An 18663-nucleotide genomic window follows, 5' to 3' on the forward strand; every position below is an offset into this window, starting at 1 on the left:
AGAATGAAGAAGAAAAGGTGCAGTTTTCTACCAATTCTCTCTCTCAACTAACAAAGAAGCTCTGTGTCTTTCGCGATGTGTTTATTGCAGCAGTTGATATCGCGATGACCTAATTTGACAGAAACCTTTGCATTTTCCTGTTATTTCTGACAATTTGATAAACAAAAATGTATATTATGCTTGATGAATAAAACTGGTTAAAAAAATATTATTTAAATCAATCACCGGGAGAGTCTGGAGATTAAACTGAGATCAGCGCTCATAATCAAGTTTATGTTCTGCTTGTTTGGTAAATTGCTCTTAAACACATTTAGAGAGAGAGGACTTGAGTCGCTATTTTTATTCTCAATTCTTGTCATTTTGGTGCTGGTGATTTTCCTTTAACTACACTTTACCAACCACTTAATTCCACTCCTTCAAGGGATTATTATTTTTTTTTTTTTCAAAAATCCTCATTTTGTCACTTACTTGTGAATGTGTCTCAACACACTTGTAGTTTTACCTTTTATTTTGGTTTTTCAATGTCTCATTACAAATTGTGTATAGTAGGTAAACAGCATTCTCATTATTTAAAGTTACCAATCTGTTCTTAGGCTGAATCTCATTTCTCTGTCTTACCCCTTCCCCTTAGTTTTGCACGTTCACATGAGAGTAAGGGCCATCCCAATTCTCGTTTTGATCGAGGGGTAGGGCTAAGGGGAAGGGGTAGATACCCCTTAAAACCAAGCTAAGTCGCGAGCTTACTTGAAACCGAGGAGTACCCAGAATATACTGCGCAACGGGCAAAAATGGCGGCCAGATCAACCAGAGAGTCCCATAAATGTAAGTATTTTCGGCTTAAATAATTGATTTAAAATTACGACAGTCTTGTTTTGTGCCCTAGTCTACACAGTCCTGTACATATATATTTGCAACCATGTTCAGGGCTAAGACAGAGAAATGGGTTTTCTCACACTGGAAAGTGGTAATGGTTTAACTGGGCTGAGGGCACTGAATGTGAATCATGTTTGTGTAATAAAACTGTAGATTTAAACCACTTAATAAACCAGTCGTGTGACGGACGGGCAGCGAGGCTTCGGATGTCATCAGTGACGTCATCTGTCTAAAAGGATACAAGCCTCGCAACGCGCTTCACGGACAACTTTCGGGATTTCTCGGCACGCTTCAGAGCCTCTGCACAGAGCGTAACATCACTAATGATTGCCCCGTTCAGCTTTAAATATGTACTTCATGAAAGACAAGTATTGGGCAAAGAATTCTTAGCAACGTTTTTATTGTCATTAGAAAATAAAGTTAAAATCGACAGCATATGTGCAAAAACACCGACTACAAGTCATAACTGTAACAGCCTGATGAACATGATGTTGTAACCAAACACTAAAGATGGAAATAAAATCACAAAAGGTACACTGGAAATAAGTCAAAGGCCTTAAAGGATACGAACTATTGAGGAGTGTTGAATAGATGCATCATGAATCCAGATGCTGTTTAAGTTGACAGGAACTTTAATTTGATAGTCTTCATTGTTGAATAATCTGTTGACTATTTTCTGGATAATCGATGAGTTGTTTGGTCTCTAAAATGTCAGAAAATGGTGAAAAATGTCGATCGGTGTTTCCCAAAGCCCAAGACGACGTCCTCAAATGTCTTGTTTTTTCCACAACTCAAAATATATTCAGTTTACTGTCAGAGGAGAGAATAACTAGAAAACATTCAAATTTAAGAAGCTGGAATCAGAGAAGTTTTTACTTTTTCATAAAATAACAAACCGATTTATTAACAAAATCGTTGGTGATTCACTTAATTGTTGACAATCGATTCATTTTGAAGCTCTACTTTACACTCTCATGCTACAACAGTAGTGACCTTGCACGCATAGGACAGTAGTCTAGAGGTGGGATAGACAACTGTTGCAGTGGAGCTGCTTACTCTACACGCAGAGAAGAATCAATCGGTTTTTGGAGCTTTTAACCAAATCTCACAGTCTTCACAGACTGGAAGAGCATCGCAAACAGAGATCAGCCGCCTGCGAACACCGGAGCAGAAGCACTCACAGCATCACAAAGCTCGTGGAGTGAGTGGACAGCTGGAGAAAGATCAATCTTAGAACCTCCAACCATTATTATACAACCATCAGGTCATGGGAGTTGAACAAACTCCGTTCATTTAGATGAAAAAAAAAACAAACAAATCATGATTGGGCTTTGGAAGGGAACACAAAAGAGAAGAAAGGTCCATCGAAATCTTTTGTACATTACAATTAGTAATATGAAATTAGATATGAAATAGCCATTTACATGAAGGCTTTTTAACTTTTTGCAAGAAGGTTGCTTTGGACCTTTTTTTCCCTCTTTTGAAACTCCATTTATTATGGAGTTTCCATGGAGACCCTAATACCATGGAGACCCTATTACCCCTGACACACCGGGGGCTCAACCAGGGTTAACAGTGTGTTTGAAAGGGTTAAAGCCGCCTACACACGATCCGCGGCAAAACCGCAAGGTAGGGCGCAGAGAAAGGAGGCAAAAGTGCAGCGCTGGAACGTTCTGGAATTGGTCGTGCCCATGGTTGCGCCTAGAATGGTTCAGCGAACTTTGAGCGCAGCGCTCGGCGCAAATCTGAGCAGCGCGCAACACCAGGGGTGGCGCGGCGCCTAGTTGGGCGGTTTTGCCGCCTATCATGTGTAGGTGGCTCAACCCCCATCGATCGATTCGGCATCCCAGCCCAGGTCGAGAGGCGGGTTGGACGGGGGTCGATTTCAATGGGAATTTCACACGACCAGAGTCGCGAACAGCCGGGGCGGGACAAAGGGCTCCTGCACGCTGCCTGCGTGGCGTGAGCGTGGCGTTTCTGTTGTTTGTCAGTTGCGTGGCGGCTGTTCTAAAACTCTCTCCACATATGTGGAACAAGGGTGATCCAATTCACGTGACTTTGTTGAACACACTATTATTTTATTTTGTCAATGGGAAACATACATTTGTACAGACAAGGCTAGCAGCAGCAGCAGCGCCGCGTCAGACACGTTTCTGGTGTGCAAAGACATAGAAAACGCCACGCAGACAGTGTGCAGGAGCCTAACTAATTATGTGATTGGTTTGAAATGGGAGGGGGACACAGTCGTCACGGGTTTTCCGCACACAAAAGAACGACAACAACATAGATTTCGTCTCACTGGGCTTTATGCTGGGGTTCACAGGCAGCTTCAACAAAAGCAAAGCCGGGCAGTTCAATTCATTTCCTGTGAGAACAGACGTATGAGCAAAGACCGCTGACAGCGAGTCCCCGGATGTTAGCGGAGCTGCCTGGAAAAACCCAGCGTTAGAACGTAAAAGTGTGAAAACAAGTTTTGTTTAATTCTCTGGTCCACAGCAGCCCTTTGATTAATATTCGATCAATATCACGATTATTCATTGATTTAGGGACAAAATATTGTAATTGCACTTTCACATGTAAATAAACAGAGCACTGCTTTCCATCCATGTTGAGCTACAATCCTAATGTACAAATATTTTGCATCAAATTAAGACTGGTCCTTATTTACAGTGCATCTCCTAGACGCAACATATAAATAACATTTTTAACCCAAAATTAAATCAACAGAGCACTGCTTTCACTTTCATGTTGGGACTTAAAATATAGTTAAAACAAGGTTACGCTTCTACTCTGGACTGCAGCGAACAGTAAGGAAGGTTTTTCACAGGCTGCGGCTGCAGGGTCCGCGCATGACAGCTCACCAAAAATGAAGCAAAAACATCTCAAATGGTCTATGAAGTGCCTAATTCGATATGCAGTGGCGCTTACTATGAGCGGAGCATGCATTTTAAAGTATCAATATTGCAGGGGATGATGTTCATTTAATTGTGGGAAGCCCAAATCGTGATCACGATTAAAATTTGATTCATTGTGCAGCCATAGTTTATAGTCTGACAAAGCAAATAAGTGGGCCCTGAGTTGAGATTATTCTGTGACATTAAACAGGGAGTTGGAAGATGTTGGTCTGGAGTTCAGAGGTTTTGACTTGTGTTGTGTCCTGCAGTGGACTGTGGCTGTGCTAGGCAGCCACTAGTGTGACCGTCAGTGAGCACACAGTTCACATTCCTTGTATACATAATAGCAAAAACTGTAAAAAAAAAGAAATGAACTTTTGATGACATTTATTTGTGTTAAGTTCCATAATTACTAACTGGTTTAATAGATATTACCAATAAACATGCAGTATTTGCTTCCTCTGTCCCATCGCTAATTGGGGGATGAAACATTGATGAAAAAAAATTATCAAATATATTCTGTAGTTTCATTTACAGAGAACAGAGACGGTGTGGGTTCACTTCACACACCAAACTAAAGAAAGGCTTTACGTTTACTGTCATGACTTTGAATCTAGCCTTCAAAGTTCTCATAGTGAGCAAAAAAGACGAGGGCCAACCAAGACCACGAGCAGCGTTTAGAAAAAAGTAAACTGGTACTATCCCTTTAAACAAAGAACCTCAGAGGGAGTATCTCCTTACATCATTAATTACCCGTGACATTATCCAAAGGCCGTTCAGGTCTACGCATGAGCAATATGCTGTGGTCAGGACAGCCATTCAAACACTGGCTCAACAGCTTCTCAGATATGGAACAGTACCAGAGCAATAAGGTGGCCTTTTCATGTCCGTAGTATCTTCAGCGCTCTTCCTCTGGGATCTTCTCCCTTTCACTGGTCCTTTATGCTGAGCACCGGGTCCACCAGTCTGTTATGAACATGCAGTAAACCTACAATGAAAACAAAAGAAAGGACAATAAAAGCATATTCGATACATACAGCTCTGCAGAAAATTCACTGAAATTACTACTACTCTGCAATATTAAGCAACTACAGATGTCGCTATAGATTTACAGCTCTATGTTATGACGCTATTGGTGAAATATTGACTGTAGTTACAGGACAACAAAGTGTTTAGTTTAACTTAAGACCCTATGACCTGTAGGGCACTGGATAGCACACCACAGATCAGTTTTAGGTAATGATCTGAATGTTTCTTTATCCACTGTGGCAGCATTATGCTTGTTTATAGTCTCATTGTATCTAATGGACCGTTTTGTGAACTCTGACCTTCTCTCCAGGATGCTGGCAGGGCTTTACAAAAGGTTACAGGAAACTTGATTTGGGTTCTTTAACATTTGCAATGTGGTTCACTTTGTGCAGACTAAGGAACAGATGATCCATTGTTGCCATATAGTTTGGGTCCGTTTCCTGTTCACACACTGACTTACTACAAACTAACTAAAAAGGCACAAACATTAAGTCATATAACCTGACGTAACTCATTCTTTGGACAGTTTTTGGTGCTGTCATTCTGCATCATCAGTGCTTGATGGACCTACAGAGAAAAATCAACATTCTGGTGACTGACAGCAGGTTGAGCAGCACTTTACTGAACCTGATGTGTTCATGGATCTACTCTGGTTTCACAAGGAACTCACCGAAAAAATGAGCATGAGCATTATTAGTCCGGACTGGAGCTGGACTTTATGTGTCTAAAATAATGACAGGCAGGTAGAAACAGGAGGAAAAAGAGGCACCGTGTACAGAAACATTACAGTGAGGATAGCTACTATGTTTTGGTCACTTTTTAATGAGGAACCGTTAAAATACACACCACATCTCAGTTTGAACTGCTCTACACCTTCTGATGAATTAGGGAAAATCCGAGCACTCACATCCATTCAAATCCATTCAACACAAATCGCAAGAATCCGCTCAGAACCAGACCGAGACTAAGGATCGACCAAAGTTCCTCAGGTTGGGAACCACTGTATTACAATACACCAGTGTTTCTTATATTTTGTACACCCCATTGATGTCAATGAACTCTTCTCTACGGACTATTCCGCTCCACTTAGCAGAATACGGATGGCGCTGTTGTTGTTGGTACCTTTGAAGTATTTGACGGTTTTGACCCGTAGCTCCAGGGTGGCGTCTTCATCGCAGACAAAGATGGTGCGCGGGTGCTGCTGGAATGCTGATACGGTCCACATGTGGTTTACTCCCTCCTCTATGGCTTTATACAGAGCAAATGCTTTGTGTGCTCCTGTGATCAGAATCATCACCTGAGCAGAGGACAACAGTGTTATACTCAGTGCATCCACCACTTGCTGTGGATCCAGGAAGTAGGAACATGAAAGTGTTTTAGGCAAAATATAAAGGTCCCATATTATTATTAACAAAGGTCCCATATTATGCTCATTTTCAGGTTCGTACTTGTATTTTGTGTTTCTACTACAACATGTTTACATGCTTTAATGTTCAAATAACACTCGTGAAGGCCATTTCAAAGACGGAGCCCTGTATTCACCCTTTGTCTGAAATGTGCCGTTTTAGCGCCCGTCTCTTTAAACCCTCCTCCGGAAAAAGCCTAGCCTGCTCTGATTGGTCAGCGTTTCCTGGTCTTCTGCATTTGCTCTCTTGGAGTCTCTGCACCGTCACTGCAGCCGGGGAATGACTGTAACGGCACTTTCTATCTATCTATCTATCCATCCATCCATACACATAGATATATCCATCCATCTATCCATATATATATATATATATATATATATATATATATATATATATATATATATATATATATATATATATATATATATATACTCACAATTGTACAGAAGTTCTGACACCTCGTTTAAAGGTTTCTGAATATGGGCGGTGTGCATTTCTCTGTGGATAGAGCGTTTTGATACTTTCACAGTATTTATATAGCACCTCGACCTGCTTCATAATCAAAACAAACATTTAAAGAGGCGCTATGCGGTTTTGGCCATTTCTTCGCTGTTTTCTCGCTTTCTGCTGGCAGGTTTCTCTATAGAGCTCCCCCTACAGCTTCAGAATAGATATTGGGCAGCTCCTATGTTTCCTCGTGTCTGACTCCTCGTCGGTCAGTCTGCCATTTCCTCTTTCTCTGTTCCTCCGACAATGCTTTCCTAGCTTTCTGCTTCTTTTTTGATACTTGGATACTTTACTTGATACTATTATTCTGATACTACTTCGGCTCGCCTGCCGAAAGTTGCAAGGGTGGTTTTACGCTCACAGGCGCTAGGGGGGAGCGAGACGACCACCATTCAACTCGAAAAAAGTCATATAACCATTCCAATGACTCTGAAGCTGTTCAGTTAAGGTAAATTAAGCTAAAAAACAACTGCATAGTTCCCCTTTAAATCCCCCTTTTTACAAAATGGGACCTTTTTAATATAGGATCTCATTTAAACTGCCAGGGTTTGTTAGGTATGTACAAATAGTGTATATATGCTGCAGAATATGTTAACATGGTTACATAATATTATGTTATTCCAGGACAATGGTTGAATAGATTAACTGCCTTATAATCTGACCTCCTTGGCGTCCATGACAGTTCCTACGCCCACAGTGAGAGCCATGGTGGGAACCTTGTTGAGGTCGTTGCCAAAGAAACGAGCATTGGCCACAATGGTATCCTTAGCCAGGGTTTTCACTCTGGTCCTGGAAACAAGGCTGGAACCGGGCTCATTGAACGCTATGTGACCATCAGGGCCAATACCTACAGACAGATTATGAGAAGGAGCCAGACAAAGACCGAGTTAAAGAGAAGCTTTTTCACGCACGAGAGATTAAATGTACATACAACAGGCTCTGTTTGATCGATGATGATATAGCAGACGAAGCGATGTTTAAAACAGCGATTCTGACCTCCTACGAACAACTCAATTCCTCCAGCCTCTGCAATCTTCTGCTCGTAGGCCTGGCACTCGGTCTCCAGGTCCTCTGCGTTCCCATCCAGGATGTGAGCGTTGGCTGGCTCAATGTCGATGTGCTTGAAGAAGTTGTTCCACATGTAGGAGTGATAGCTCTCTGGATGAGCACGAGGTAGGCCTGGAAAACAAGAGATGCAGTGCCATGACTCAAGCCTCCAGAGGAAAGACCGCAAACTACACTGCTGCAGACCTTTGGGGCCATGAGGATGTGGAAGGTTTGATGGATTAGGTGGATTAGGCTGAAAATGAATCACAAACCAGAGCTAACTGGATGAACCAGTTTTTATTTTCCTAAGAAGTCACTGTTGGTTGCTGATGTCACTTTACAGGCTTCCTGAGTGATGGAGTCATCCGAATGTTACTCTTCATGCCACATGAAAACTGACACCTTGCAAAGTGTCCTAATATACATGATTTTATTTTATTGAATGTGCAGTCTCCTGAGGGCTTGCACTTGACACTCCATTACTCTCTCCATGTAAATAAGTACAAGGTTGCATTTGTCCAAAGACTTTCTGGAAAACAATGAAAACAAAAGTACAAGCACTTGCAGCTGGTTGAAGTAGAGCGAGTACTTCAAGTAATGGCTACCAGTGGTGCCGGCAGGCGTAGTCCTGTACAAACTGTGCGTACATTTTTTGTGCATCTGTTTTGTTGTTAATTCCGCGGCTGGATTTACCAGGGAGTGAGAGTGCTGTTTTCTATGACAATGTTTTGAGTGGTTTAATAAACCAGTTAATGCAGGAACTTTACTCGTCTTCTACGCCTAAGTGGAACCTTATAGTAAGCATGTGGGTACAGAAGTGCGAAAGTTATACAGCGCACAGGACATTGGTTTATTTATAGCCCAGAAAACACATCCGAAGCAAGTTCACACGTTTGCCCCTCAGTGGCTTATTTAGATAGGCCTATATTAGTTTTGTTAAAAGTCACTACAGATATGACTACATTATTTTGACTATGTGCGAAACTATGAGTATGAGCTACTGCAGTGGTTCTCAACCAGGGGTCCGGGGACCCTTCAGGGGGGCGGCAAAGATCAGATGGGGTGCGATGTTCTTGTGCGTACTATGAAATCCTACAGGCACCACTGAGAGATACGCATCATCTCAAAAGCTTTAGTAAGAACGTACTGCACACGTTAGATGGGTGTGAGGTGATAGATTGCCTCCAGTTTAACGCCGCCTTCCCACTGGCACTTGAAATCAGCTCCGTAATACGCAATATGCCCCCAGCGGACGTCGTACTACACCGTTGAAAAGCTTCGGAAGCGACTCACAAAAATGGTGGAGAGACTAGAACGACTGATAAGTGTCTGAATGTACGATTCTCTATGACCTCTCTGATACAGATATAAATAGAAAGGCTGCTGCGTGGAGAAAAGATGCCCAGGACGTTGACATGTCACGTCGGTTAAATGCGATATAGCGGTATAATGTCAATAGTTCGATGTCTGTTGCTAGCTAACCAATTAGCATTAGCAGGTTTGTTTATCAGTACCATAGCAACGCTAACTTCCGCTGGAATTGTCGGATAGGAACCGTCCGTAGCCTTTCGCAAGAGTTACATTTTTTTAACGCATCCGGATGACCAACTGACACGATTTTTTCCGCACCGCACTCGTTCGGACCCATTCGCATGCGGTCGGCAAATCTCCATAGGAAATGAATGGCTTCCGGTCGTTTCGAAGTTGATGGTTTCATTAGTCAGCCTTTAACTCACCTACATATTCATCCATGTTGAAGGTCTTCACATATTTGAATGAAATATCTCCACTTCTGTAGAATTCAATTAACTTCTGGTAACAGCCATAGGGAGTACTCCCTGGAAGAAATGGGACACATTAATATACATTCCGCTTAATGTTGATAAAGGTACAGAAATAGTTTGCCCACGAACCCAAATAGTATTGTCTGTGTGAATGGTGCTCACCTGTAGGTAGGCCCAGAGTGAAGTATCTTTCAGCGGAGGGCTTGAACTGGATGATTCTGTTGCGGATGTATTTTGCTGCCCACTCACTGGCCAGGTCATAGTCGTCCAGAATGACCAGCCTCATTGTATTGGCTTACTAAATGAGTACGAAGAATACAGACCCTTTCAATGGAATTCAATTGACAGGCAACAGTCTGGACCCTTATTAAATTCCTGTCAGTTGATGTCATTCATTTACACTGCAACCATATACGTATTTAACAATAATATGTATACATATGTATCTATGCACTGCAACACTAAATTACCTTGGGGCCATTTAGAATGATTACAACTGTGAAATGTTCTATATAAAAGTTACAGCTTAAAAAACGTTAACGGTCACCAGCTTTTTTTCTGGCGCTCTGATGGAGAAAGAGAGTAGTAACGTTATGAGAAAATGCCATTCAAAAACTGGCAACTGAATGTGTTCTTTGCTAGCTGGTTATCGAAGTTGTTGCAGTTCAATGCGTCAATTATTTAAAATACCTTCGCAAATATAGGTTTGGTTGGCTGTTATCTACTATCACAGTTAACATTGTCCATAAGCAGCAGGACTCTAACGTTAGTCAATTATCAGATGGATGTATCACTTGAGGCAGTGGCTAATGTTAGCAAGCGAAGCAACTTGAACAGAAGCGGAATGTACAGTTCCGTTACTGCTGACAAGTCGGTTCATGTCACTCAGCTAAATTAATCTGAAAGTACTAGCTAGTTAGTTAGTTAGTTAGTTAGTTAGATAGTTGGTTAGCTTTTAACATGAACTACACAGTTCAACAGTTATATGTTTTACCTTAAAATACGGAGTTTGTCAGACGAGAAGTCCGTGTTTTGTCACGTGAAAAACTGGTCAAATGATTTCACCGTGCAGAAAGTATGGAAGTCCGTTTGGGCCAAAATAACGTAATAAAAAATAATACATTCTAAAATTGTTAAGAATAACAATTTAATGAAAAAATCTTAATAGTATGACTAAATTATTGACCATGTGTAGTTCAAAAAGCCAGCTCATTAATTATTTCAGCATACATATATTAACAGTCTTTTCATGGCATTTGCCTTTTTCACAGCAGTCATTTTGAAAACTCAGATTAAACTAATTTAGTTAACGCGTGAGCGGATCAAGATGGCAGCTGAGTAAGTACGTTATTGCTGAGCTCCTGCACAAAAGTTTTATTTTGGTGGAAAACTAAGAAATACGATATCCTTACATTGTCGGACTGGTGTCTATACTTGTGGAAACAACCATATGTCATCCTGTGACAGAAAAATAATGAACAAGAGTAAGAAGAACGTTGTTCCTGAAGTACAGGCAGGTAACGCTAGTGATGAGCAAATGAAGCTTTGGTGAAGCACTGAACCACTTAGAAGAATTGTTTTGAAAATGGGTTCATTAGGCCTACTCAAAGCTTCAGTAACAGCGACCTCGCCTGGTGAAGTGCCAAGGCTGCATCTAAATTATCCCGGCAAGATAGTGGACAGGAGGCTTTTAGACTAGTGACGCACACACACACACACACACACGGTGCACATGTATACTAAGCATGGGATATCATTATTTTGACAAAGATTGATTAATTTGTGTATTGTGTTATTGGGTATTGGGGAGAAAGTGCTTGGGAAACAGAGGATTTGCTGGGAAAATATGGCACAAGTTGGGTGTGCTTGTGTAACTATGGCCAGGGGGGGTATGTGGGATAGGGAACACTCAAAGATTTTTTATTAAGGAACATTATTTTTTCCACACTTTTTGGACTGAGCCTGTTTCTTTTTCTGCTCACAACCTCTCCACATTTAGAGAAAATTCGTTCAGAGGGAACGGATGACGCCGGCTGACGTTTTTATCCAAAGCGACCATGCATACATAACATACCTTATCAGGAGCGATCAGAATAAAGTTTTCCCACGTCAGAACGACCTCTCTTCCTAGATGCTTCCATAGTAGGTTAATGAAAATAAATCGATACAAACAAACTAATGCTTGTCACTGTAGAGGCTACTACGAACCAAACGCAATGTTGTGCATTAAAGTTTTTATGCTTTGAGCGTGCTACAATTCAGACTCGGAACGAGGGCGCCCAGTTGCAGTACAGCAGCTGACTGGTTCCGTGTGGCGGTGGCGCTGCGGACCACTCAGCTGATTCATTCAGAGAATGAAGCAGTTTCACGTGATTTTTTTCCGTACCAAAGCAAGCTTCGGAGCAGTGGTTCAAATGGAATTGTAGTTAATGGTTTGAAGCGCGTATCGAAGCTTCAGTGTCAGAGTGCCATCACTAGGTAACGCTCTGATAGTCTCGTGCCACGACTATGCTAGCACTATGTCGAGATTTCCCCCCTCTTCCTGTGACTCCGTGTTATTCCCCAGCTGCAAAAAAGGCTATGTAACTAAACTCGACTCAACACCCCAGGATAACGTCGTTATCCCTACCCTCTCTCAGCTTATAAAGGAGCAGGCTGACTCCATAAAAATGTTGGTGAGTGAAAACTCCAAGAAAATTGATGGAAACGGGCTGAAGAAAGCTCTAGACTTTGCTTGTAGTGAATTAAAAGAAACACAACAGAAAGTAAAGAGTGTTGATGGTCGTCTTAAAGAGGAAGAAATAAAAGTGGCGGCACTTCTAACTCGTGTGTGCGAACTGGAGACCTATTCAAGAAGATGGAACCTGAAACTCTATGGAGTGGCCGAAAACTTTTCATTCCATAAACAAATGCTGCTGGCTTGGTCTTTGATTTACAAGCATCATTTTACTCCTCATAGGTTTTATATTTGGAACAACAGATATATTTTGTATAGAAACAAATCCATTTTCTTTCAGCAGTGGGTTGACAACAACATATTGCTTCTAAGTCAGCAGTCAGCTTTATAACTATGTTGAGTTTATTCATCACTACGGCATCCCTGTCTCTCCGAAGGAGTTCTCTATTGTTTTTTTATGCAATACCTTCAGCTGTCGTTGCACTCTTTAACGGTTTTAATGGAGTTGGTGATCACCATATAATGTTAAATGTGAAAGAAACAGTTGTTGGGAATATTTTCACTACAAGCTATAAGTAAGAATAAGGCAAGTCGTCCACTCTTTAAGACGTTAAGAGTACACCTGCTGCGTTATCGTACTGGTCTTCATATGTTGAAGAGATTTGTTGGGAAAAGGTTTGGCTATTGCCACACAAGTTCTTCTTAACCAACAAAGTTAAAGAGATCTCTTTCAAAATGCTCCACAGATTTTACCCAACTAACCATTATCTGCAGAAAATGAAAAAAGACATTGATATCAGCTGTACTTTGTCTGACATTGTCACATTTTATTGCTGTTCATATCTACCCTCAATTCACATTACTTTGGGAAAATGTATTGTTTGGATTCACTCAACATGCTAGAAAGCTTTATTCAGAGTATTATGTGATACATTTAATAATTATTTTAACCAAATTTTATTTATATAAGTCAAAGTTTTTGGAAAAAAAGCCATGCTTTCTGGAGCTGACTGCCAATATTAAACAATAAGTTGTTTTTTTTTCATTTCTAACTGTACAAACAAAAAAGCTGTTAGATCATATGACCTTTGTAAGCTTTACAAAATATTTATATGAAGTTTTTTTGCTTAGTTTTGGGTTTTTTTTTCCTTTAGTAACCCCCTGGCTCGTTTAGAAAGTAGACTGTTAAGATGTACAGGAGATGTTGCTTCCTACTGTTACGTCCACATTCTTCAATAATGCTTGATTGAAAAAAATTATAATTTAGTTAACGATGGTTCAGTTCCCTTTGTAACGTCCCACTGATGGGGTTCTCCATAAAGGTCTCTCAATCGACTTTATGACGACGGTCGTTAAGTTGCTTGGCATCACGGGAGTTATTAAAAATTGGGCAGCACTTTAGGTACCTAAGGTTGTACATAGATAGGCAGGTATAGGACCAGCATGCACCTGGGATGGTCTGTTTTTCTAACCAGAAAGATGCAGCATAAATCACAATTTCTTTGTTCTTGATCCCTTGCAATGGATAAATAAACTTTAAAAAAAACTGATTTTGTATGGGCTTCTCTTGCCTGCATACATTACATCCATATTATTCATCAATGGCCTTTTAATATAAAGTTTGATTTATAGACAGCCACTATATTTTAGTCAATAACAAATGATATACCTCACAAATAAAGTACATCACAACAATGCAATAGTCAAGAAATAAATATGGAACTTACTTTTTTCGTTACTAGTTGAAAACATCCAGCAATATAACGAAAGAGGAAAGGAAAGAGGATATTCTGCAAAGTACTTTTACTTTTGAGTACATTTTGTCTTCTGCAGTGAATTTGAAGTGACAACTCTTACTTGTAATGGATCATCTACATTGTCCTTGTTACTTCAATCGACTTAGATGAAAGTAGCAATGACACAATGTAGATTTCTTTTAACCACTGTTGACCAGTGTCCTTTTATCTACATGCTGTAGTTCTCCTGCAGCATTATCAATGAACCTTTGCCCATTATTTGCTTTTTCCCCTCCTTTCTATCAGCAGAATATTTCCTGGTTAACACTTTGAAACATGGGGACATCAATTCCATCTTAAAATTGGAGTTACAACTCACCTAATAATACCCAAATAATAAATCAGGAATGGTCTAAAAGAATAGCCTTTGGCCAAGGATATACACATAAAAAAAAAAATACACAAGCAACATAGTTGGGTTTAAAATTTAATCTTGTAACATACTGTTTAAGAGAGAAGAACTACAATGCAAATTTCAATGTATTAAGAGTCTATGTTTGGAAACAGTTGTTTCTATCTGGGATGTGGAGTGAAACTCTCGGAGAGGTAGAAGACTGAATGTAAAACTTGTTCCATATTATTCTCTACAGCAGAACATAATGATGATGGTCCCAGGTTGTCAACGAAGACAGGAGACATGGGTGCAAGAGGTATGACACTGTTAAAATGTCCACATTATTCTTTCTTCTTGTAGTCCTCCAAGTGGGCCAGGATCCATCCAGATGGTCCCAGAATGGCCAGGGAGAACATGCTCAGTCCAATGATCGTTTCCTGGAACAGACGGAGCAGAGATTCAGTCAGCTGACAGCCAGCCAATCAGCATCTTCACTGATACATGAAACAAGATCAATTCCTCTCGCCTTGTAAAGTGTGTCAAAGGCTGTGTTTAACCGGATGACCCAATTTTGAAAGCAATCCTCATGTCATTTTTCTTATATTGATTTTTCGCGGGCAACATTAGCGAAGCGGCTCCATGAGCCTGTGGAAGCTTTTAAAATGCACCTGAAGACCCACCTTTATTCTCTGACTTTTAATTGTGTTTAGGTTCTTGCTTTTCTTTAAATCTGATTTCCTGGGTTTTAATTTGTGTTTCAAAATGTTTCTATTTAAATCTTGTTTAATTTCCACAACATCTATGTATCTCTTCATTTGGGCCAAGTTTTAACAATTTTTTCATGTGAAGCACTTTGTGACTGTAAAAGGTGCTATATCAAATACACTTATTATACACTTATTATGTGTGTATATGTCTTATGCTTATACACACACACACACATATATAGGTTTCTGTCTTTGTGAAGCACTTTGGTGACAACTGCCCCAAGGCAGTGTATTTGGGCCACCCACCCAAAATCCTTTAACATAAGTTGCGTTTGAAACCGTTCCCTATCGCGGAAATAGTGCACCATGTAGTGTGTTCGCCATTTCGTAGCGGCGTTTGAAGTCACCACGGTAACTGTCATTCACTATATAGTCCACTATAAAATACCCACAATGCACTGCTAATACGATGTAGCCTACATTTTACCAAGGGGGTAAGCCTCTCTCCACAACCCGTTGCTCCTATGGCGCCATTTTGATGCTATCAAGCCATCACCTGTTAGCATTCCATTGACTGCCATTCATTTTGACGTCACTTTGACAGCGAATAACTTTACATCTGAAGCGTTTAAAGACTATTTGTCCATTGTTTATTTCTAAAGAAACACGACAATGTATAAAAGGCTCCATTACCCTGTATCTCATTTTATGGCTCCGTAGCAGACGTTTTTGTAAAAATAGGGTAACGATTGTGTCATAACCACGGGACTTACTGTCTCATAGTAGAGGAATTACCGTATAGTACAGGAGAAGCTTGCAGACTTACATTAGCTGTTTAAGTTTAATTACTAATGTTAACTAGCATTTTAGTGATCAATAATTAGCCTGTGTCTATGTTATCTCCTTACATATACCTACGCTCTCCGTCTCTGTAAGATTGGGAATGATTGAGATTTCTCTTGGCACAGCTACCAGAAGACTTCCAACTTTCAGACAGGTTGCTCACGTCACATTTACGTCGTCTCTCTCAGTTGGAGGCTGCGCAGTAACGCTCAGCGCTCACCGGAAAAGTGCTTCTAATGGCCTTCACTGGTCTCCGTCCAGAGCAACGGGATCTGTTGGTCCATTTCTTTTACCGTCTATGCATTTTACTCCCGTGTACCACAAAGCAATGCAGTCTTGTGAAACATATATACACAACCTTTTACTAGTCTCCTGAGTGCTGTGTTTGTTTCAGGGACGTATTAGAAGTATTTTAGGTTCAGTTCGTTTGCATGATGCTGGGCGCGCCCGCCTCCGTCACACAAACAACATGCGCGTCGTCCGACAAACAAGCACATACACCATCTCAAAACACGCAGCTCTGTCTCACACACACGCAGTATGCTGGTATGCTAGGGGGTTTCAAAAATGACTTACAGTATATAAACAGTAAAGTTGTCAGGTGGTAGTAAATGTAAAGTGTTAGTTTCAGTTTGTCCATGAATAAATGCTGCAGCTCCTCAAGACCAACATTTGAGGCTGTGGTTAATAATTGTCACTCGTTTATTACTCGGGATGTCCCGATCGGGAAGTATCAGATCAGAGCTGATATTGGCTTTTTTTTTTTTTTTTTTAAGTGAACAGGGATCAGCAGTCACCCCGATCACCTTCATCCAATCATTTACGTTATTACTAGGCCTGTCGCAATATGCAATAAATCAGTTAATCGCCTGATAAATTAAAATGAGCTCGATCATTTTTAAATGGAAATTATCGCGGCCTTTCCATTTTATTTGCGTTTGGTTTTTATTCAAATAAATTTCAATTCAAAATTCTAATTTTTTTGTCAACAGAGACTGAGAGTCCATTTTATTTATAGTTTTTGGTTGTTCATTTTCATCACTTCATTTATTGTGGATATTTAAAATGTCTTCCAGTTCCAGTGTTAAATATTCTTTAGAAATAAAAAGTTTATTGATCTTTGAAAAGGTGTACCTGCATTATTATGCCATTATCATTATATTAGATGAAAACGGTCTCAGAACGACAATATTATCGTTTATCGCAATCATGTCTGGGACAAAATGTATCGTCCAGCAAAATGTGTTATCGTGACAGGCCTAGTTATTACTTACGGTATTAAATCAATTCTACACCATTCCTGAGAAGAAGTTGATTTTATATGCAAAGCTTTTACAAAAATGCTAGCAGCACTAAGTTAAATGTACTAAGCTAAAGACATATTTTAGTTACTTTGTTTGCTTAGTTATTTTTGTAAATATAAACAGTGTGCAGCTCAAAGAACCAGGCAAATACAAGTATGGATCGGGACTCGGTATCGGCAGATATTAAATATTTTAAAAATCGGATCGGTGGCCAAAAAAGCTGATTGAGACGTCCTTATTTATAACACAACACTTAAGATAAGGAATCAACAACTTGATGAATAGCATTATGGCATTGTTGAATTCTTGACATTAACGTGTCTTAATCATGTCATGAGCTACTTCAGTACTGTACAATAAACAAATATTACTGGGGCCACTAGAGGAATTCACATTATCATTATAGGTACTACTGACTAGCTCTGTAACAATTTGGCCACAATTAAGCACATTGACCATTCAACGTTACTAGTTTCAACCTAACGTTAGTCTGCCACTGTCCCTGGAAATGTCATTACACTCACACATTTTGGCGTTACGTTCATAACGTCACAATAAAGAGCGCAAGCGATATCATGGCTAAGGTTGGCGTTAGCTTACCTTTAGCTTGGGTGAAGCAAGGGGAACTGTTAATAAGAAAATAATGAGCGTTGAGGTGACTTAAAACACTTTACCGACTTGAATTCCGTTACTTAACGTGGGTTAATTAGACACATTGGCTTTAAAAACAAAACACACGCATAAACACAGTGCCCCCCCCCCCCGACTTTACAGACATTCATTTTGACCTCGCCAGCCAAGGACAGCTAAGCTAACGGCCGCTAACTAGCCATGCAGTTAGCATGAGCCCAAAGTGGTTTAGCGGTAACAACAGACTTACAACTGTGCCGATCTTTTCCTTGGCCGGGCCAGCGTAGAGATTTGCCCTCTGAGTGACTGTGTGTCCCCGCAGCACAGGAGCAGCACGGCTGGCGATGGTCCTCAGGAGCCCCGACATGTTTATCTGCTACGGTGAAGATGAGATAGTGTGAAGAAGAAGTGGATTATGCAAAGGTCCTTTCTCTTCTTCTCCGCCTAACAGGAGATTACTAGTGGGTCGTATAGTGCCTCCTACTGTCCCGGATGTTGATGTACATGGATGGAGGTATGAGGATTTTGCATAGACAGTATATAAACTGGACCAACAGATCCCGTTGCTCTGGATGGAGACCAGTGAAGTCTATTAGCAAGGGGGTAAGCTTCTCCTCACAACGCATAACAGGAGGGTTAAATAAAAAGTTGAGGTACTTGTACTTTACTTTAGAGTTTCAACTCTATGTTATCGTACTTTATACTTACCACTACATTTAGAGGTAGCCATTTTTTACTGCACTACATTTATTTGACAAATATATTGTATATGAAAAACATAAGACAGATATCTATGAGAACTTTACCCCCTTAAAAAAGTAAATATTAGAGA

The 18663-nt window shown here is 40.4% G+C and overlaps 2 protein-coding genes across 4 annotated transcripts; both read right to left on the reverse strand.

Moving 5' to 3' along the window:
• Positions 1–1256: 1256 nt before the first annotated feature.
• LOC144535116 (glucosamine-6-phosphate deaminase 2) lies at positions 1257–10616 on the reverse strand. Of its 3 annotated transcripts, none has more exons than XM_078277403.1 (8): positions 10535–10616; positions 9703–9838; positions 9493–9594; positions 7706–7888; positions 7372–7556; positions 5919–6093; positions 5308–5363; positions 1257–4755 (listed from the first exon to the last, which is right to left on the reverse strand). In XM_078277403.1, the coding sequence occupies exons 2-7, from the start codon at positions 9824–9826 to the stop codon at positions 5335–5337; spliced, it is 798 nt and encodes a 265-aa protein (XP_078133529.1). In that variant the 5' UTR covers positions 9827–9838; positions 10535–10616; the 3' UTR covers positions 1257–4755; positions 5308–5334. The 3 variants fall into 3 exon arrangements, with proteins under 3 accessions (XP_078133529.1, XP_078133528.1, XP_078133530.1); XM_078277404.1 differs by lacking the exon at positions 1257–4755 and adding an exon at positions 5467–5520 and having other exon boundaries at positions 5314–5363; XM_078277402.1 differs by lacking the exon at positions 5308–5363.
• A 3811-nt stretch (positions 10617–14427) lies between these two features.
• On the reverse strand, positions 14428–18217 carry cox8a (cytochrome c oxidase subunit 8A). The gene is made up of 2 exons (XM_078277995.1): positions 18082–18217; positions 14428–14784 (listed from the first exon to the last, which is right to left on the reverse strand). The coding sequence occupies exons 1-2, from the start codon at positions 18196–18198 to the stop codon at positions 14689–14691; spliced, it is 213 nt and encodes a 70-aa protein (XP_078134121.1). The 5' UTR covers positions 18199–18217; the 3' UTR covers positions 14428–14688.
• Between the last annotated feature and the right edge of the window lie 446 nt (positions 18218–18663).

Source organism: Sander vitreus, chromosome 20 (assembly GCF_031162955.1).
Source record: "Sander vitreus isolate 19-12246 chromosome 20, sanVit1, whole genome shotgun sequence".
NCBI classification, from domain to species: Eukaryota; Metazoa; Chordata; class Actinopteri; order Perciformes; family Percidae; genus Sander; species Sander vitreus.

Excerpts from the sequence above, each read along its gene's own strand:
- LOC144535116 (XM_078277402.1), bottom strand. The coding sequence starts at position 9,826 with ATGAGGCTGGTCATTCTGGACGACTATGACCTGGCCAGTGAGTGGGCA. Across the intron at positions 6,094-7,371 it reads CTGTCATGGACGCCAAGGAG|GTGATGATTCTGATCACAGG; the intron begins GTCAGATTATAA and ends TCCTCTGCTCAG. Across the intron at positions 4,756-5,918 it reads AACCGTCAAATACTTCAAAG|GTTTACTGCATGTTCATAAC; the intron begins GTACCAACAACA and ends TTTTCATTGTAG.
- cox8a (XM_078277995.1), bottom strand. The coding sequence starts at position 18,198 with ATGTCGGGGCTCCTGAGGACCATCGCCAGCCGTGCTGCTCCTGTGCTG. Across the intron at positions 14,785-18,081 it reads AGGAAAAGATCGGCACAGTT|GAAACGATCATTGGACTGAG; the intron begins GTAAGTCTGTTG and ends CGTCTGTTCCAG.